Consider the following 21,804-nt stretch of genomic DNA (forward strand, 5'->3'; position numbering starts at 1 on the left):
TCGGAACTGTGGTCCTGCATGCGGGAGTGAACGACATCAGGCTGCGCCAGACGGAGATTCTGAAGAAAGACTTCAGGAATCTGATCGATAAGGTACGCAGCACATCGCCTGAAACAACGATCATTGTGTCAGGACCGCTTCCATGTATCGACTAGGACATGAAAAGTTTAGCAGATCACTCACACCTAAGGCAGTTATTGTAAATGAAATAGTCACAGATAATAACTTCGATGTACTTTGCCTTACTGAAACCTGGCTTAAACCAAATTATTATTTCGGTCTAAATGAGTCTACTCCATCAGGATACTCCTATAAGCATGAGCCCCGTCTGATTGGTCGTGGTGGCGGTGTTGCAACAATCTATAGAGATATTCTCAATGTTACTCAGAAAACGGGTTATAAGTTTATTTCGTTTGAAGTACTTGTACTAAATGTTACGCTCTTAGATGTTAGAAAAACATCCCTATTATCTCTAGCCTTGGCTACCTTATATAGACCGCCTGGACCGGCTGATTTCCTAAAAGAGTTTGCAGATTTTCTCTCAGACCTATTAGTCAATGTCGATAAAGCATTAATTGTTGGAGATTTTAACATACACGTAGATAATCCAAATGATGCGTTAGGGGCTGCGTTTACGGATTTATTAATCTCCTTTTGGGTCAAGCAAAACGTTACAGGACCAACTCATCATTTTAATCATACACTCGATTTAATTATATCACATGGAACCGATCCAACCGATATAGATATCATTCCACAAAGTGATGATGTCACTGACCATTACATGGTAACTTGCATATTACGTACTCCTGTAATATATCATGCTGCGCCGCGTTATCGATCAGGCAGAACAATCCTTCCATCCACCATAGATAATTTTTCAAATTGCTTATCTGATCTGTCTCAGCTGCTCAGTAAACCCAAACAAACAGATGAACTAGAGGAATTAACTAGCACTATGAGCACCATTCTCTCTGGAACATTGGATATTGTTGCACCTATTAGATTAAAAAAGGTCAAAGAAAAAAGTAAAGCACCATGGTACAACAATACTACGCATGTTCTTAAGAGAGAAACTCGTAATTTAGAGCGTAAATGGAAACAAACTAATTTAGAGGTCTTTAGAATCGCGTGGAAAGACAGTATGTCACGTTATAAAAAGGCCCTAAAAGCAGCCAGGGCTGAGCACCTCCGCAAACTAATAGAAAACAACCAAAACAATCCTAGGTTTTTATTTAACACCGTGGCTAGACTAACAAATAAACAGATGTCACCTGAACAAAATATCCCGTTACAGTTTAGTAGTAATGATTTCATGAAGTTCTTCACTGAGAAAATAGAAAACATCAGAACCACAATTATGTAAATTGAATGTAAACGTTCAATCCTCAATCGCGCCTTATAATTCAGCCTCAATTATCACCCCGCAAGAACAATTACAGTGCTTTACAACTATAGAACAAAAAGAGTTAAATAAACTTATCACTTCATCTAAAACAACAACATGTTTATTAGATCATATACCAACTAAACTACTGAAAGAAGTGTTACCTATAGTGAAAGAGCCTCTCCTCAATATTATTAACTCATAAAAAGTTATAAAACCTCTCATTAAGAAACCATAATTAGACCCACATAATCTAGCAAATTATAGACCCATTTCAAATCTTCCTTTTATGTCTAAAATACTAGAAAAAGCTGTGTCCGCTCAACTGGGCTCTTTCTTGCAAGAAAATGACATCTATGAAAAGTTTCAGTCTGGATTCAGACCGCATCATAGCACTGAAACTGCGCTCATTAAAATCACAAATGATTTACTTTTAGCTTCTGACCAAGGCTGTATCTCAATACTAGTTTTACTTGATCTTTGTGCTGCGTTCAATACTATAGATCACACAATACTCTTAGATCGACTACAAAATTATACTGGTGTTCAAGGACAAGCATTAAGCTGGTTCAGATCATACTTATCTGACCGCTACCATTTTGTCTATTTAAATGAAGAAAAATCGATCATAACTCCAGTAAACTATGGAGTGCCGCAGGGATCTGTGTTAGGCCCTCTGTTATTCTCAATATATATGCTGCCACTTGGAAATAATAATCATACATTTTATTTGTAATGCACTTTACATTATGGCAATCTCAAAGTGCTACAGAGCATATAGTAATCTAATTTAAAAAAATCAAGATTTAAAAATAGTTAAACCTACAGAAAATACATTTAGTGAAAAGCTTTTTTAAAGAGATTAGCGTTTTTAGGTTTCGTTTAAAAACATCTGTAGTCTGTGGGGCCCTCAGCTGATCAGGGAGGGCATTCCACAACCTCGGGGCAGCCATTCAGCCGATGGAGATTTCAGAATGGGGGTGATGTGATCATGCTTGCGCACCCTCATCAGGATCCTGGCAGCGCTATTCTGGATATATTGGAGTCGCTGAATGCTTTTACTAGAAATCCCAATAAAGCATTACAGTAGTCCAGCCTGGAGGAGACAAATGCGTGGACGAGCTTCTCTGCATCAGTCAGGTTGAGTATTGGACGGAGCTTGGCTATGTTCTTTAGGTGGTAGAATGATGTCTTACAGAGGTGTTTGATGTGGGTGTCAAAAGTGAGTTGAGAGTCCATTTTAACACCCAAATTAGTGACAGATGAAGAAAGGGCGATGTTTTGGCCAGAGAAAGTAATACTGTTGATGGTGGACAAACAGAGTTGATGTGGTGTGCCAATTAAGATGGCTTCCGTTTTGGAATTGTTTAGCTGAAGGAAATTGAGCTTCATCCACGCCTCTATCTCCTCCAGGCATGTGGTCAATGTGGATGCTGGCAAGGGAGCAGAAGAAGTGGGGGTTGTCCTGAGATAAAGCTGTGTGTCATCAGCATGGAAAGATATACCATGTCTGCTAATGACTTTTCCAAGTGGGAGCATATAAATGGAGAAGAGTGTAGGGCCCAGCACAGAGCCCTGAGGGACACCACAGGTGACGTTGTGAGTGTGTGATTTTGCTTTGCCCAGGGCGACGTGCTCTGTTCTGCCAGTCAAGTATGAAATAAACCAGTTGAGAGCATTTTCTGAGAGTCCAGTGGTGTAGTGCAGACGGTGGAGGAGGATGTTATGGTCTACTGTATCAAAAGCAGCTGTTAGGTCTAGGAGGATAAGTAGAGATGGGGAACCAGTATCTGCTGCCATCAAGCACAGAAACAGCCTTGGTCAGGATCACCAACAACCTGTTGGTGATCCTGACCAAGGCTGTTTCTGTGCTATGGCCAGGGCGGAAACCAGACTGAAATTTTTCAAACAAGTTATTGTGTTTGAGGTGAACATGAAGTTGTGCTGCTACTATTTTTTCCAGAACCTTTGATAGGAATGGAAGATTGGAAATGGGCCTGTAGTTAGTGAGAACTTCTGGATCCAGAGTGGGTTTTTTTCAATAGGGGTCTGATGACAGCAGTTTTTAACGTTGATGGGATATGGCCAACCATGAGGGAGTGGTTTATGATCTTAGTGATGAATGGAGAGATAACAGGAGTGTTTGCCTTCAGCAGTGCTGAAGGGAAAGGGTCCAAGGCACAGGTGGACGACTTAATTTTTTTGATGATGTCCTCCACTACTTCCTGTGTGGCATCAGAGAAAGAGCAGAGGGGCTGAACAATCTCAAGCGGTGGGTCGACCGTTGGGAGAGTAAGGACAGCGGTGGCGGAGAGGTGAGAGCGGATGTTAATAATTTTTTGTTTGAAAAAATTTATGTGCATGTTGCACCTCTCCTCAGTGGTCTCAGAGTGGGACAATAAGGGGGGTTTAAGAAGGTGGTTTATTGTTGAAAAAAGTTGTTTGGAGTTACCGGGACTGTTATTGATGATAGTGGAATAAAACCTGGAACGTGCATCCCTCAGAGCTTTTGCATATGCCTTCTTTTGTTCCCTGTATGCCTATTTGTGAACAGTCAGTCCAGAGACCTTCATCCGTCGCTCAAGGACACGCCCAGCCGTCTTCATCTTTCGCAGCTCGCAGGTGTACCAGGGTGCTGAGCGCGTAAATGAGACTGACCTGGATATTAAGGGTGCGTGAAGGTCCAGAAGACGGCTCAGGGACTGATTGTAGAAATCCACTGAGTCATCAACAGAAAGGGAGTCAGTAAAGCCGGAGGAGAGATGTTGAAAATCCTGGGCCAGGGCACCCGCATTGATGTTTTTCAGCTTTCTGTAGTGGATCTGTCGCTTTGGTTTGGTTTGGTATGGGAGGAAGGAAAGGGCAACTCCATTGACACGACCCTGTGATCTGAAACACCAAGATCATAAACATGTAGGTTGCTGATAGGAGCGTAGTTAGATATAACCAAATCGAGTGTGTGTCCCCTGGAATGTGTGGGGACATCAACATGTTGTTGTAAGTTAAGGGAGTCTAGCAACTGAAGAAAATCAGCAGCGGGATAACATGAGGGGGTGTCGACATGAATATTTATATCTCCCAGAATTATCGTATTAGCAGAGGTAGTACAGAGTGTTGTTAGGAGATCAGACATTTCCGTGATGAATGCGGGATTTAATTTAGGGGGCCGGTAGATAAGGAGAACAGTCATTGGAAAGGGGGGCTTACATTTAAATGCAAGACACTCGCAGGAAGATGTTGCATGCAGCGCAATAAGGGACAGCTCCAGGTCCTGTCGGTGAATGACAGCTAAGCCACCACCTCGACCAGTACTGCGAGCTGCCTCCAAGTAACTGTAGCCGGGGGGACAGGCTTCATTTAGGGCAGAGTAAACCTCTGGCTGATGCCAGGTTTCTGTCAGACACATGAAGTCAAGTCCTTTTTCTCTGATGTGTTCTTCAATCAGTTTGGATTTATTATTGATGGATTGAGTGTTAAAAAGTTCGAATTTGACCAATGTCTGTGGGGTAAATCTCTGTACAGGTCGCAAAACATTAAAATCCACTCCACGCAGACTGGAATCCACTCCACGAAATGTATCCAACCGAAAGTGCAGGAATCCCATACTGGAGTGCAGAGGTCTCGCGATATTTCCAGTGTTGATGGTAGCTGGAGTGACGGTACTCTGATGACGCGTCAGACATGCGACATGAGGTCCAGAGAGATGGGATGTTTGTAGCAGAGCAGCTTGGCTGGTTATGAAAGATGAATTTTCTACCGGAGCCTCTATGAATGTACCGAGGGCGGCGAAGAAGTCCAAGTTCTTTAATGATGGGAATGTTAAATCCCGGTGTGGTTGTGAAATTAAATCGTCGGATTTGCAAGCTGGAATAGCTTAACGCCATACAGGAGCTGGAAGTCATCTGTAGCAGGTAGGTGCCAAGTTACCTAGCTTCCCCACTGGTATAAAAGGTGTGCACCTTATGTCAGTAAAAATAGCTCGTAAAAGGCACAAGGCTCGTAAAAATAGCACAAGCTTAAAAATATATAATCAAACTATAAGCGCAATTAAAAATCGCGGTCGGAGAAGCGGCGAACAAACAACGCCAGCGTCCTCTCCTCTCCCTCCCAAATATTATAAGGAAACATGGAATTAGTTTCCATTGTTATGCTGATGACACTCAAATCTATATTTCATCACGGCCAGATGAAAACGCTAAATTATCCAAATTGACAGAGTGTGTTAAAGACATAAAAGATTGGATGACACGCAATTTTCTTTTATTAAATCCAGACAAGACAGAGGTACTAATCATCGGTTCAACAAACCGCCCACAAAACCTCTCACTCTACAACTTTAACATAGTCGGATGTCCTGTTACTTTATCCTCTACAGTAAAAGACCTGGGTGTTATACTCGATTGTTACAAGAACAGCCTTTTGCCACCTTAGAAACATTGCTAAGCTACGTAACATGCTATCAGTTTCTGATGCAGAAAAATTAATTCATGCATTCATGATCTCGAGACTAGATTACTGTAATGCTTTATTAGCCGGTTGTCCTGCATCCTCAATAAACAAGCTACAGTTAGTCCAAAATGCCGCCGCTAGAGTTCTTACTAGATCAAGAAAATATGATCATATAACACCAATTTTATCATCACTACATTGGTTACCGAAAGCCCTAAACGGCTTAGCTCCGGTCTATTTAACGGATCTTCTATCGCCCTATAATCCATCGCGCTCTTTAAGATCACTAAATTCAAGGCTTTTGGTCATACCTAGGATTTCTAGGTCCACCAAAGGAGGGAGAGCATTTTCACATTTAGCTCCAAAACTCTGGAATAGTCTTCCTGATACTGTTCGTTACTCAGACTCGCTCTCCCAGTTTAAAACTTGATTAAAGACGCATCTCTTCAGCCAGGCATTCATATAATACTTTTAATCTTACAGTTAAATCTGACCTCTAGTTCATAAACGCCAGAGGAGAACTGGCCCCCGACTGAGCCTGGGTTCTCCCAAGGTTTTTTTTTTTTTTTCTCCATTAGGTCACCTGATGGAGTTTTTCGGTTCCTTGCCACTGTTGCCTTTGGCTTGCTCAGTTGGGGATATTTAATTTAATTAATCAATCAACAATACTATTGATCAGCATTACCAAACGTGGACGTTTTCCACTAGAAACAAACATTGATGTATTATTTTAATTTAATACTGTGAAGCTGCTTTGATACAATCTGTATTGTGAAAAGCGCTATATAAATAAACTTGACTTGACCCAATACTTTACTAAGTTTTCTATAGGGTATATTATACTGCAATGCACTACAGTTCACTGTAGTGAAAACTAAAGTATACTACAGTATTTATTACAGTTTATGGGTTCACTATAGTTAACACTACAGTATGCTGTAGCATTCATTAAAGTGTTGTAAATACTATACAGTATACTTTCTCATTTATTGACTAATTTATTCATATTGCATAAGTTCAATGACGTGGGAAACCTTAATTTATATAGACAAAATACTTGTATTGCCTTATGATTTTTGTAGCACAAACTGATTTATTATAAATCAATCAAATAATGGCTAGGTCATCTGGGACGTAAAGGCAGATTTTCCACCTTTTGACCAAAAGATGTCATTAGTGTGCACCTTGTTGAAAAGATTTGAGTAATAAACCATTTTACGCTTAATTTCACCATCACTAGTTACAGGAAACAAAGCTAGAAGAAGGATCAATGAAAAATGAGAGTGTGGTAGCAAACACTTTTCTATCACTGAATAAGAGACAAACATTTCCAATAGTCTTTGATGAGGTTTATTTTCTTGCAAGAAAAGGCCAGCAGTCGTACAGTAGCACAGAGTTATTATGTAGTGTGACAGTGAAGCATCCTTCCTCCTTTATAGTCTTGACTCCCAGAATGTTATCTTTCAAGGCCAATGAATGTATTTCAACCATACATGGAACATTCTTAGACTTGTTCATCATGTTTACCCTTGAGTGGAGGCCCTCCTGTCACGACCAACACTCTTTACCATTCCAATACAATTCCATATTAGAATAAGGTTTGTGTGTGCTCTTTTACTGTCATATGATGGTCACACACATCTTAAAGATCAAATTTCTTCCACAATTGTTTTACACAGACTTAACAAGAAACACCTGAAAGCAACGAACCAATGAGAACGTGACACATGATTAAAACAACCAATCAGAACATGACACATTCAGAAGGGCAAACAGGAAGCAGGGAACATGACTAAGGCACATTACAAAATAAAAGACATATCAATAGGTGGCGGTAATGCACCTTTTTCGTTGGTTTGCCAAACCGCCATAAAAACACCAGATGATGATGAAGAAGAAGTAATAAAAGACATGAACACAAACAAAACCCAAACCAATGTGACAAGGCCCCAATTAATCTTTATCAAATCAAATTGATTCTAATCAAAAACTCCTGAATTGAAATCTACTTGAATCGTGAAATTTGTGTCAGTAAGCACAGTGCTTGTTAAATTACAAGTCTGTATCACTATAACTTCTCACTTTCTGTCTCTGAATCTCTCAGTTAATTACAGGGCTTTTGTATCCAATCATGAATTCCAAGCTTTCAACAGCAACATAACTCTTGAGATTCAGGTAAATATCTTAAATCTTAAAATCTTAAAATTAGCTTCATTTCATTGCATAATTTTATTTCATTATTTATACTTTTTAATATATTCCTCCATGGAACAATCAGAACCCAGATGGTGTTGTAGTGCACATCAGCGCCAACGCCAGTGCAGACAACGGGGTTCTCTCTGAAAGCTACAATCTCACTACTGTGAACAAGTATGCAAAGAAAAACATTAGATTTGTGTTTTAATTTTTGGTAACACTTTATTTTGATGGTCCCCTTTAGAAATTATGTTGACTGTAAGTAACTTTGAAATTACATGCCAACTAACTCTCATCATATGAGTAAAGTATTAATATGTCTGCTTAATATCTGCTAACTCCTTTTGATGCATTTATTTTATTTTGATGCTCCATAACAGATGTAAGTTAGTTTCCAACTTTATGTCAACTTCTATTAACCCGAACTCTAACAGTCTACTAATACTCGTATTAAGAATCAAGCGTATGAACACTTTTGAACAAGATTATTTGTATAAGTTCAGTTATTATTTTGTCTTGTAAACATTTAATGTGTGAAGCTAATTCAGGGCAGTACTAAAAATATATATTCTTTCATTTGACATTCTATCTACTGTACACCAATTCAGGAATTAAATATATATTTTTTAATTCCTAGAGAGGGAAAATGGAAAGTTGTTGCGAAGTTTGATGATGTTGAAGAAAAGCCATTCAGCGTGGTGTTTGAAGTAAAGAAATATGGTAAGTTATTTACATTATTTATGGTGCAGACATTTAGCTTCTGGCATGCATGGCTTGAATAACCCTATTTATCCTTGATCCCAAGTTCTCCCGGCATTCAACATCACTTTAACACCAAATAAACCCTACTTCAGCCTAAATGAGGAAAAGTTGGAAGTAGAAGTCAGAGCCAGGTGCGTGTCAATTACAACTGCTTTTACTGTTACTCGACACTCACCTGAAATACAAGCATTTTCAATAATTCTGAATGTAATTATTGGGCCTTTACCTCGATAAGCTACTTTCTGAAATGAAACAGCACAGTTGTTATAAAACTGCTATACAGTCAGTAAACTGCCAGGTGTAGTCCTCTCACAATTAACCTTCTGTTTGACACATAGTAGCAGGGGCTTTGGCTCTGGCTAAAATATTATTGGAATATTCTAGAAAAATTTTTGTTTATGGGAAGCCTCTCAGAGAAGAGCTCTGGCCAAACACTACAAAGTTACATGAAACCACACTATTAAAAAACAGCATACTGTAGACCTGTGGCACCAGCCTCTTGGAGAAATGTCTTATATAAGCATAATTATTGAAAGTAAATAATTTTCATAAACAGTGTAACTTTTTTTGTAGCAAGTTTATAATCATAAGTCTTCTAAACGTTGTAAATATCTGGTAATGGACTGATGCAGTGAATTAAATGATTATCATAGATAATAGATACATTTCATATCATTGTCTAAATTTTACATTAGTCAATAATTATTTTATTAAGGCAAGATACCCCAGGTTGTTACGTCAGGTGGTGCAAGTACTCACAACGAGGCAGTGGCGGCTGCTGGTCTTTCAAAGAGGGGAAGCTCATTTTCGGCCTACATCATAAAAATTGTCCATTTATTTATACGTAAATTCTACGTTCCTTTTCAAGAAAATGCTCTGTGACCCCGTTGGACCAACTAGGCGTCTTTTCCAGTGACTTGACCAGTGTCCTCTCAATGGCCAGCAGAGTTAGGTATAATTGTATAAATGTAATAATATAATCAAGGTATAAATAATAATAAAATAAAGTATAATAATACTACTACTAATAATATATATATATATATATATATATATATATATATATTTTTTTTATTACTAATAATAATATAAAAAATATAATAAGTAATAATATAATAAAGGTATAAATGTATAATTATGTGAAATGTATTATGAAAATTGGCTAGCAATTTCGACAAGCAAATACCAAGAAATAGGTTGCAGCAGTTTGTCTTTCGACTACACTTGAGAAATCCGCGATGGGACTGAGCTCGAATAGCTTCAGCGGCAGCGACTTTTTATTGTATGAAATCGCTGTCAATCAAAAGGAGATGCAGCCTTTCGACAGACCCTCCAATCATCACGCAGAAGCCCGGAGTCCGGGCCAACCCACTCCTCCATTCACCCCCAGAGACGCTGAGCGTCCGTGGGTGGGACATAATCGCAGCATTTATCCAATGACCGTCTAGTTTCGAAGCACTGAAAAAAACTGTTCAGAGCAGCTCCATTGAAGTCAATGGATGCTGGGCTTCAACTGGGAAATGCACTGTGATGCTACGGGAATGTATGAGAAGGAAATCGAGTCAGCCGACCTGCTATATGTAACTGATTCTGAACGAACTCGTCTTTGAGATGAAAGTGTTCTAACGCATTTTTAGTCAATAAAATGTTATTGACCATTCATTTTTTTTTACATTATAGGGGAAGCCGAGCTTCCCTTGCAGTCTTAAAGCAATCCCCACTGCAACGAGGAATTACTGTTGAAGGAAGACTTTAATCATCAAACACAACATTACATGGAGAAACACTACCCAACATCAATGTCGACCAATAAAGACAAACGAGGGGAGCTAACGAGACTAATTAACAAGACACAGCTGAACTAAACGAACTAATGAAGACGGTGAACCTGGGAACAAGAGCTGTGTCCCAATTCAGGGGCTGCATCCTCCGAAGGCCGCATTTGAAGGCTGATTGCGGGTCACAGTGGAGCGACGAAGGCTGTCCCAATTTGAAGGATCCTACTAATGCGGGAAACCGTCAGTGTTGTCAAGTCTGAGGTTTTCCCACGGAATTGGGCTACTTTTAAGTTGTTGTCGCTGTAAAAAAAAATTCCGCGGGTTGATTTCCACCTCTGTAAGTACGATTTCGGCACTCCAACACCACCAAAACATCTCTCAGACGCACAAATCCAGTGGAGAATTCGGCCGCTTGATGGAGAAGCGCCAATGGGTTTTTTGGGCTACTTTTGTTGCACAGACATCCTACCGCCCTTCTTAACTCTTACAACAAACGAGACAGAGAGGATGAGCTGATCGAGCTATGTCCTCCCTCGAGCTAGAGAGGAAATGAAGTTTCAGAGAGAGACAGAGGAGAGGAGATCACAGGAGAGCAGGGAGAGAATGCACAGATTGTTTTCTCTCCTTGACAGATTAAATAAACTTTTGATTATGTGAATTAAAAAAAATTTATGAAAAAATTGTATGCATTATTTTTATGAGAGTTATAGTTTGTAAATAAAAAAAAAATGATGTGCATTATTTATTTTTGTAATGCAAGTTATGACTTGTAAATGTAATAAATTATTCTGTAATTTTCTTGTCAATGAATTTGTACATTTGATAGAAAATAAATTGTTCTATACATTTTTACTTACATAGTTCTATACATTTTTTTTTATATATTTACAAGATAAGTTACATTTAAAATACGAAAAACTAAATAAAACTTTAAATTAACAGTATACATAAAACAGATTGTAAGAAAATATTTTTTTCTGTAGACTGTTATTGAGCTGCACAATAGAGTCGCTGATAACGCCTCTGCTGGAGGGACATCATCTGGGATCAGTGCATATTTCCACTGTCCACTAACAGGTTTGCAGGGCTGACTCAGTCGACGGCTGACAGTCACTGAGATCTTCTCAGAAAGAGGGAAGAATAAAAGAAATTAACTCACATACTCAAAAGACAGTGGCCCTCCAGGACATATTTTTAGTGTTTCTATTATATACTGTTCATAGTTTTTTAAACAATATCTAATATCATAATCTAATATCCATGTGTAAAAAGTCAGTTTTTCATTAAAAGTACATATTTGCCTCTGAGATGAAGTGGAGTTGAATAACAATCTGAAGTACTTCAAAATAATACTTTAATCCAGAGTAAATGAATGTTGTTACATTCCACCACTGGTCATTTAGAAAATGAAACTAACAAAAATGTATTGTCATATTAACAAATTGTTGCTAGCTGTGTCCCAAGAGTTATTCAATGGGACGGTCTGGTTTTGTCGGTTTTTTGCAGGTTTTCCCACTTACAAAGCATGTAGAAGTCTGTAATTTGTATCATAGGTACTCTTCAACTGTGAGAGACGGAATCTAAAAAAAAAAATCCAGAAAATCACATTGTATGATTTTTAAGTAATTCATTTGCATTTTATTGCATGACATAAGTATTTGAAACATCAGAAAAGCAGAACTTAATATTTGGTACAGAAACCTTTGTTTGCAATTACAGAGATCATGCATTTCCTGTAGATCTTGACCTGGTTTGCACACACTGCAGCAGGGATTTTGGCCCACTCTTCCATACAGACCTTCTCCAGATCCTTCAGGTTTCGGGGCTGTCGCTGGGCAATACAGACTTTCAGCTCCCTCCAAAGATTTTCTATTGGGTTCAGGTCTGGAGACTGGCTTGGCCACTCACGCCTCATTCGCGCCGCAGGAATTTTTTACGCGCGTAACGCCTCTTTGCATTGACTTAACATTGAAATCACTCGCGCCTGACGCGCTATTCGCGTCCGGTGTGAACGCACCATTAAAGAAAAACTAACAGGTCTGTGAGAGCCAGAATTCTTATTGGTTGGTAGGTGATCAAATAATTATGTCATGCAATAAAATGCTAATTAATTATTTAAAAATCATACAATGTGATTTTCTGGATTTTTTAGATTCCGTCGCACACAGTTGAAGAGTACCTATGATAAAAATGACAGACCTCTTCATGCTTTGTAAGTAGGAAGACCTGCAAAATTGGCAGTGTACCAAATACTTGTTCTCCCCACTGTATATCAGTACCGTGCAAAAGTCTTAGGCATGTTAATATGTTAAGACTGTTCCAAAGTTTTGGTTGCTAAATAGGAAAAGTATTATCAACTGGCTGGAATTTTGAGATCGCAATAGACGTGAGGGACTATAATGTGTTAAGAGCTCGCTCAAGTACTGGGGAGCTAAACCATTTATTGCTTTGTAAGTAATCAACAATATTTAAAAATGTAAACAATGTTTAAGAGGGAGTTTAATAGGGAGTTAAGCACCAACACTTCAAAAGAAGTATATTTAAATATACAATACAATTAAACTACACAGCTTGTGACAGAAACAAACATATGGGTGTCCCCTTGAACTTTGTAAAAAGATAATCTGTTTACCATCTTGACTGGAAACATGAGTTTGATTGCCAATTTTTCATTTATTTTTGCTAAATTTAGTGAACGTTTACATAAGTGTGCACATCCTACTATGCTGTAATAAATACTGGGATTGGTTGAAAACTAGAGACCTCTCCTGGTGGGAGTTTGTATTAAAAGCAATTTAAAAGCGGGCTGTATTTAAAGTTTGACTAGGCCTTCAGTGGTGTCCTACCAGAATTAATAACTTTTAATAGTGTAGCAGCGCACAGGCTCTCTATAAGTGAAATTGCTGTTTTTATTTTGCACCGTCAGTTAGGTTAATGTGGTGAGTTCAGAACAGGCCGGGTAGAGAGAAACGAGCGAGTGAGTTCGGCTTGTGCGTTAATGTACAGTGGTTCTTGCGTTCCGATTATAAGTTCAGAAACGGAGCCTCCCTTGTCTTATCGTTCAAGGGTTATAATAGTCTCTTGTCATACGTTACAATAGTTTGAATGTTTAAAAAAAAAAAAAAAATTATAATAAATTTACAAGAAAAATTAATAAGAAAATCATATTCACATATTCAGAAAAAAAGTGGGGCAAAAAAAAAAAAGAAAAAGCATTATACTCACCGAAACTAATGATTATTTTTTACAAAAAAAACCATCCTAATTTCTTTAGGACTGTCTGTAGGCATGTTTACATTAGCTGTAATGAGCTATTTTGCTATTACAGTTCAAAGATGAATGAGATGCAAGAATGAGGCGGGAACCAGCGAACAATAAACAAAACTTTAATGCCAAAATAAACATACTCATACTTCTGACAATAAACCAGTTCAAATTGATACTTCCCTTTGTGCTGTTCTGACCGAAAGACCTGGTTCACTGCGATCCGAGCTCTAACTGCTTCAGGTAGCCCTTCACTACACACAGCATGGTGAGATAGTTTAACATGTAAATGAAAAACATTCAAAACTTTAAAATGATCAGAATAACTATGTCTTCTTCCCAGGTATCTTTATGGTGAACAAGTGCGAGGTGTTGCAAATGTGCTGTTTGGTATTGAAAAGAATGGTCAGAAAAGGAGAATCACTTCTATGAAGCAACTGAAAGATGTAAGTGAAAGAGTGAGAGGTGTGAGTATAACAAAGAAAAGTAATGTATTATTTGCAGTGGTGGGCCGTGCATTTCACACCTAGGCCTTCAGTGGTGTCCTACCAGAATTAATAACTTTTAATAGTGTAGCAGCGCACAGACTCTCTATAAGTGAAATTGCTGTTTTTATTTTGCACCGTCAGTTAGGTTAATGTGGTGAGTTCAGAACAGGCCGGGTAGAGAGAAACGAGCGAGTGAGTTCGTCTTGTGCGTTAATGTACAGTGGTTCTTGCGTTCCGATTATAAGTTCAGAAACGGAGCCTCCCTTGTCTTATCGTTCAAGGGTTATAATAGTCTCTTGTCATACGTTACAATAGTTTGAATGTTTAAAAAAAAAAAAAAAATTATAATAAATTTACAAGAAAAATTAATAAGAAAATCATATTCACATATTCAGAAAAAAAGTGGGGCAAAAAAAAAAAAGAAAAAGCATTATACTCACCGAAACTAATGATTATTTTTTACAAAAAAAAACATCCTAATTTCTTTAGGACTGTCTGTAGGCATGTTTACATTAGCTGTAATTAGCTATTTTGCTATTACAGTTCAAAGATGAATGAGATGCAAGAATGAGGCGGGAACCAGCGAACAATAAACAAAACTTTAATGCCAAAATAAACATTCTCATACTTCTGACAATAAACCAGTTCAAATTGATACTTCCCTTTGTGCTGTTCTGACCGAAAGACCTGGTTCACTGCGATCCGAGCTCTAACTGCTTCAGGTAGCCCTTCACTACAGACAGCATGGTGAGATAGTTTAACATGTAAATGAAAAACATTCAAAACTTAAAAATGATCAGAATAACTATGTCTTCTTCCCAGGTATCTTTATGGTGAACAAGTGCGAGGTGTTGCAAATGTGCTGTTTGGTATTGAAAAGAATGGTCAGAAAAGGAGAATCACTTCTATGAAGCAACTGAAAGATGTAAGTGAAAGAGTGAGAGGTGTGAGTATAACAAAGAAAAGTAATGAATTATTTGCAGTAGTGGGCCGTGCATTTCACACCTAGGCCTTCAGTGGTGTCCTACCAGAATTAATAACTTTTAATAGTGTAGCAGCGCACAGACTCTCTATAAGTGAAATTGCAGTTTTTATTTTGCACCGTCAGTTAGGTTAATGTGGTGAGTTCAGAACAGGCCGGGTAGAGAGAAACGAGCGAGTGAGTTCGGCTTGTGCGTTAATGTACAGTGGTTCTTGTGTTCCGATTATAAGTTCAGAAACGGAGCCTCCCTTGTCTTATCGTTCAAGGGTCATAATAGTCTCTTGTCATACGTTACAATAGTTTGAATGGTTAAAAAAAAAAAAATTATAATAATTATCATAAATTTACAAGAAAAATTTTGAAGAAAATCATATTCACCACAGAAAAAAAGTTAAAAAAAAAACTAAACAAAAAAAACATTATACTCACCGAAACTAATGATTATTTTTTACAAAAAAAACCATCCTAATTTCTTTCCTCATAAATACTTCAATTACTCTGTTGTACAGGTTATCTGTGCATTTCAGTTCTAACAATAAGTATTTTCTATCGAGGCTAATGCTGAAAGTCAAGTCTGTCCCGTCATATTTCTGGCATAAGTTTTATTTTGCTTTAGGGCTGAGACTCAGTGTCTGCTTGAAAGAAACAGTGGACACAGGGACAGTCACCGCAAAACATGACGATGTGTTCAGCTGACCCATGCTCTCTTAAAATTATTAAATCTACAGGAATATATTTTAGTTTATGAAGTTCGCTACAGATGCTAGATTGCTAGCGCTCAGTCAGATAATCTGACTGATTATCTGATTGGTTAAAGCAACGGTTCCATTGCCATTCATTTTAAGCAACAGGCGCCCGCACTATCGATTCTGACGGCCTCAAGGCAGATTTCTTTGACCCTGGCAAGACATGATGACTGAAATATGATTGGATAAAAGCCCTAAAATAAATATACACTACTGGAAGCAACGCAACCAAGAGAAAAGCTATGAAATTAAGAGAATGGACTATTAGGAATAATACTCATTCATGGAAAAAATACATTAAAGTTCAAGTCAGTGATTCTTATAGTGTTTAGGCCAGCAGAGAAGGCCTTGCTGGCCCTGACGGCCCACCACTGATTATTTGGTACTTCAGATTCACCTGTTTATTTTCAGCTGAATGGAGGAAGCGTCAGTTTGACTATGGAGGAGATAAAGAAGATATATCCAGATACAAACAGTCTACTGGGGCATTCTGTGTATGTCAAAGCATCAGTAATGACCAGCTCAGGTGGGCAAATCATTACCCTTGATATGAGGCTAAAATGATGTATTGCATATTTAGAAAACTAGCATGAGGATCATTGTTATCATTTTAAATCACAGGGACTGAAGTAGTCCAGTGTTGTGCCGAAAAGGCCCCCGTCGCGGCCGACACTTTCCTAGTGGGAGATATCAGGGGGGCATTTCCTGCCAGACTGGCTTGTCGTGAGCTTCTTTTGTAGGCTGAACTAATCCAGACAAACAGTAATATTTAATGTGCTGAGAACATCTTGTGGATTTAAACAGCACTGCAGTCTGTATTTAGAAGAATGTAAAAAAAAACGCTTAACCTCAATTAACCTGCTAAACAATATTCCAAGACACTATATCTGGACTTTAATGAGAACAAAATGAGATTCAGAATAAGAATGCTAATGATTAGTGTCAATTGATATTTATTTGATTTTCGTTTTAAGGCGACTCTCTTCAAATGCGGGGGTGCTTTTTTCAGCACAGCACTGGCCAGGCCCTCCAAGGCCCACTCATGGCACTGACACTTTATCCATAGTTGTTTATTGGTTTGGGTTATGTTTTTGTAACATCTTAAGACTTTCTTCTCAGGTGGTGACCTTGTAGAAGCAGAGAAATCCGGCATTAAAATAGTAATGTCACCCTACGTGCTCTCCTTAAGTGACACACCCAAGTATTTCAAACCTGGCCTGCCGTTAGGCATAGTGGTAATTTTGATACTCTGACATTTACTGATTGATCTATGTTAGCGTTATTCGATCAGTGAATTATTAGAGGAGGAATTTTTTTTTTTTTTTTTTTTGCTTAGGTTACAGTGAGTAACCAAGATGGATCTCCAGCCCCCAATATCCCTGTTAAACTCAACTTCCTTCAAAAATCAATCAATACACACAGAGGCACTATCAGGGTCTCCATCAACATGCCTGACGAAAACAAGAATCAACTGTTGAAGGTACATTGAACACCATAGAAACTCATTGAAAGTTAGGTATTAAGTTAAGGTCCATGACTCCACACTGGCATTTGGGACAGGACTAGTATACACCCTTAAAAAAAAACAAGTTCCAAAAGGGGTTATTCACAGTGATGCCACAGAAGAACCAGTTTTGGTTCTCCAAAGAACCTTTAGGTGAACAGTTCTTAAAAAAGCACTTCTTCTTAGATGAAATAATATTTTAATAATCTAAAGAACCTTTTTCCAATATAAAAAGTTTTAAAAGTAAAAAAAAAATTGTTTAAATTTTTTTGCCATTTGCACAGGTGCGTTACAGTACAGGTGCATTTGAATTTTTAGAGTCAGCTTTTGTTAAAAGGTAAAGGAAAGTAAAATAATTAAAAAGTACGAGAAACGCTAAGTACAAGTAAACTTCTTGATTAAAATAGATACACAAATACACTTCCTAAATAAAATAAATACACATTATAAAAGTAATAGGAAAATAAGTACTATTGCACATTGTAGACTATGCCTATATTGCACATGTTGTTCGACAGAAATAAAGTGAAATGCCCCAGGATTAATACACTTGCTGTATATGGTTGATGATAATGCACATGGATTAATATACTGTTTTACATTGTATATGATCGATCACAGAACAAAACGTCTTGGGTTACGACTGTAACCCTTGTTCCCTGAGAAGGGAACGAGACACTGCGTCAGAACGACACTTTGGGGAACGTCCCCAGCGTAGTGTCTCAGAATCATAAATGAAACTAAGCCAATCGTGATTGGTGTTGCGTCTTGACGTAATGTGTGACGGCATACACGGAAGCTAAAAAAGGATGCCGGCACACAACAGAGTTAGCTTCTGTGATGAAGCAAGTCGGTCCCATGCAGGGGGAGGCGTGGCAAAGGGACGCAGTGTCTTGTTCCCTTCTCAGGGAACAAGGGTTACAGTTGTAACCCGAGACGTTCCCTTTTCGAGGGAACAACTTAGGACGAGAGCACTCATGCACCCGACGTAGAAGGGAGGTCCAGACTGTAAAACCTTGTGAACGTGTGCAGCGTGGCTCAGCCAGCCACATCACATACCTCCTGGATAGGGGCCCCTGAAAGGAGGGCTCTAGAGGACGCCATGCTACTGGTTGAGTGAGCCCTCACGGCCAACAATGAAGGCAAATTGCGCACCTGACAGGCCAGGGAAATAGCCTGAACTTTCCAGTTGCTGATGTACTGTTTAGAAGCGGGGAGCCCCTTCTTGGGTGACCCGAAACACATAAGCAACTGGTCTGACTTCCGTCAATGAGAAGACTTCTGAACATAAATATTGAGAGCTCTGACAGGGCAGAGCAGATGAAGTCTCTCATCTTCCGCAGTCATGTGAGGTGGAGGATGAAAAGCCTGCAGAACCATAGGCCATGCTGTATTAGAAGGCCTGGCATGCAGGATAGCCTTAACCCTTCCAGGAGTAAACTCCAGGCACTCATGAGATATAGAGAGGGACTGAAGATCTCCTACTCTTTTAGAGAAGTGATAGCTAAGGGAAAGGTTTGAAAGTGGCTTCGACCCGCCCTTCGAGAACCACTGCCAGGTCCCATGTAAGAAGTCTGGTTCGAGTCGCAGGTCTCATCCATCCATCCGCCCCATGGAGGAAACGTATGGCCAGCTGATGGCCTGTCTTCCCAAAGGGCCATCACCCAGAGGAGTGTCGAAAGCTGCAATGGCAGCCACATACACCTTGAGTGTGGACGGGGTAAGACCAGCAGAGAAGCGATCCTGGAGGAGCTCCAGCACTGAAGCCTCTGAGCAGTTAACTGGGTCCACACTGCGCTCTCTACACCAAATGGTGAACACATTCCATTTTAGGCCAATATTAGACAATTTCCTTGTGGAAGGAGCTCTAGAGCTGAGTATGGTCTCGATTACTTCTGCTGACAGGCCAGCTTCTAGGTACTGTGATCCCTCAGGAGCCCAGAGTTTTCATAGCTCTGGCCGAGGGTGAAATACTGAGCCCTCTGCCTGCGACAGCAGGTCCCGCCTGATGGGTATTACCCATGGAGGGCCGTCCAGGACCGATTTCATGTCTGAGAACCATACTCAGGCCGGCCACAACGGGGCTACTAGCAGTAGACTGACCCTGTCATGACGGACCCTCTCCAGAACTCCCGGGAGCAGAACGATGGGGGAAATGCATATCGGCGGGGCTAGATGCTTGAGAGAAAACCACAGTGGACAGTGTGTTGTCTCTTGAGATGCAAACAGATCCACTTCCACTGGGCCGAACCTCTTGCATATCGACTCACAGAGACCTCATAGAGGGCGCCCTGATGATTTAGATAGGACACCACTGACATATTGTCTGTTCTCACAACGTGGTGACCCTTGAGGTCTGACAGGAAACTCCTCAGAGCTCGGAAAACCGGCAGCATTTCCAAGCAATTTATATGCCAGGAAGAAAGATGGTCCAGCCATAGACCTCTCGTAAAGCAGCCGTCCATGTCCGCGCCCCAGCCCGTGAGGGAGGCGTCTGTCAAAAACTGCTTCCCGGTGACATGACGCTTCCAGCATGGGACCTTGGGACTGGAACCAAGATTTCTTCCACATAGATAGGGAACGACAGCATCTGCGCGTAACCCTGATCATGCGGAACGGGTTCTCCCTCTGGGAAAAAAACCTTGGTTTTCAACCACCACTGCGGGGCCCTCACGTGAAAGCCCTGTCTTTCTCCTTGATGCCCCACATATTTAACCAGAGATGTCTCTCCGTGACTACCCTAGAATGGCCGATAGCACGGGCCGTCACTTTGGTGACTCGGAGAGACAAGTCTGCAGCCTTACGCAACTTCGCCAATGGCTCTTCCACCCGAGGCATCATCCCCTAACCATTTTCTCTCGCCCCCACAATGTTACTGTAGTCTAAAACTTGGGGGCTGGACAAAGGTGTGTGGCTTGTTCCTCGATTTACACAACTTGTTGTGTAAACTGTGAAAAAAACGGTAGACCCCGGCAATGAGGTTGCTTTCTGTGCTGCAGGAAGCTCTCGTCCAACTTGCTTTTTGTTTGCGCTTCCTGCCTTTCACGTGGCCAACTAATATTAGAACGGTCCACGGCATGAGAGACAACCCCGACCAGCTCCTCATATGCGAGGATATGGAGTGGCGAGTCATCTCCAAAATCCCCGCCTTCGATGCTGAACACATCCACTTCTTCAGAAGCAGACAGCTCAAACATGGGGTTCTCCACTCGTGCGGATGAAGCCAGTGGGCGGGCTTTCGCACGAGGAGGGAGAGCATCAGAACTGTCTGAGGAATCCTGAGAAAGTGCCTCAGCAGTCTCCGGGTCCCCTGTCAGATCCATTTGCAAACCCCATGATGTGAACTGCCGCACACCACAGGGTGTGGCAGCCTGACCATCATAACTGAAGATGGCCAGGTGGGAGCGCAGCACTCAGATTGGCAGTGCATCACAATCCGCATAAGCAGCACCCTCGAGAGCTGCTTGAGCATGCTGCACTCCCAAACAATGCACACACAATTTATGTGTGTCCCCACCCTTAATGAATCGAGGGCAGGGATGCAAACATCTCTTGTATTGCTGACTCGTAATTTTTTGTCTAAAAATTTACATATACAGTATAGGAGATATATTGAGATTGCTTGTGACAGACAACACCAAATATGACAAACAATAACAGAGAGCGCTTGCTGAAGAACAGAAAGCTAACATTGTGTGCCGGCTTCCGTGTATGCCGTCATGACGCAACACTAATCACAATTGGATTAGTTTCATCCACACTGGGGGTTCCCCAAAGTGTAGTTTCGATGCATTGTGAGTTCCCTCAAAAGGGAACATTATATATAGGGGTTGGGGGAGAGAGTAAAGAACCTTGTGGAAAGATTCCATGGATGTCGCAGACAGGTTTTGTGGAACCACAGCTGAAAATTAAGAACTGTAAAAGTGCAAATGTGTGTCTTATTTTGCTTAACATATCTGTACATCTGTAGGTAGAAACAACACTTCCTGGTGTGAATGCAGAAAAGCAGGCTGTCCAGGAGATGTCTCTGAAGCCATATTTAGGTTTTGATGGCTACAGTAAGAACTACCTGCACATCTCAGTGGGCGCCAAACAAGTGGCGGTGGGCAGCAGTCTTAACATCAAATTGTACATCAAAACAGCCTCACCAGAACACAAAAAGCTTGTGAAGCAGCTAACATACGCCGTGAGTGTTGGTAATATTGGGAAGCGTTATACTATATACTATTGCTATGACTGCAATACAGT

General features: G+C 40.1%; 1 protein-coding gene across 1 annotated transcript in view; it reads left to right on the forward strand.

Moving 5' to 3' along the window:
• The window catches only part of LOC309508382 (complement C3-like), a gene marked incomplete at its 5' end in the record, with an annotated part of 29,970 nt that overhangs the window by 4,464 nt on the left and 3,702 nt on the right, over positions 1-21,804 (forward strand). Inside the window, 11 exons of the mRNA XM_082182985.1 lie at positions 7,941-8,011; positions 8,115-8,206; positions 8,670-8,752; positions 8,838-8,925; positions 14,180-14,361; positions 15,010-15,046; positions 15,147-15,249; positions 16,464-16,578; positions 17,172-17,287; positions 17,389-17,532; positions 21,527-21,742. Coding sequence (XP_082039111.1) covers positions 7,941-8,011; positions 8,115-8,206; positions 8,670-8,752; positions 8,838-8,925; positions 14,180-14,361; positions 15,010-15,046; positions 15,147-15,249; positions 16,464-16,578; positions 17,172-17,287; positions 17,389-17,532; positions 21,527-21,742 — 1,247 coding nt within the window. The remainder of the gene's footprint in view (positions 1-7,940; positions 8,012-8,114; positions 8,207-8,669; positions 8,753-8,837; positions 8,926-14,179; positions 14,362-15,009; positions 15,047-15,146; positions 15,250-16,463; positions 16,579-17,171; positions 17,288-17,388; positions 17,533-21,526; positions 21,743-21,804) is intronic.

This window comes from Leuciscus leuciscus (genome assembly GCF_965113295.1).
Source record: "Leuciscus leuciscus genome assembly, chromosome: 1".
Taxonomy (NCBI): domain Eukaryota; kingdom Metazoa; phylum Chordata; class Actinopteri; order Cypriniformes; family Leuciscidae; genus Leuciscus; species Leuciscus leuciscus.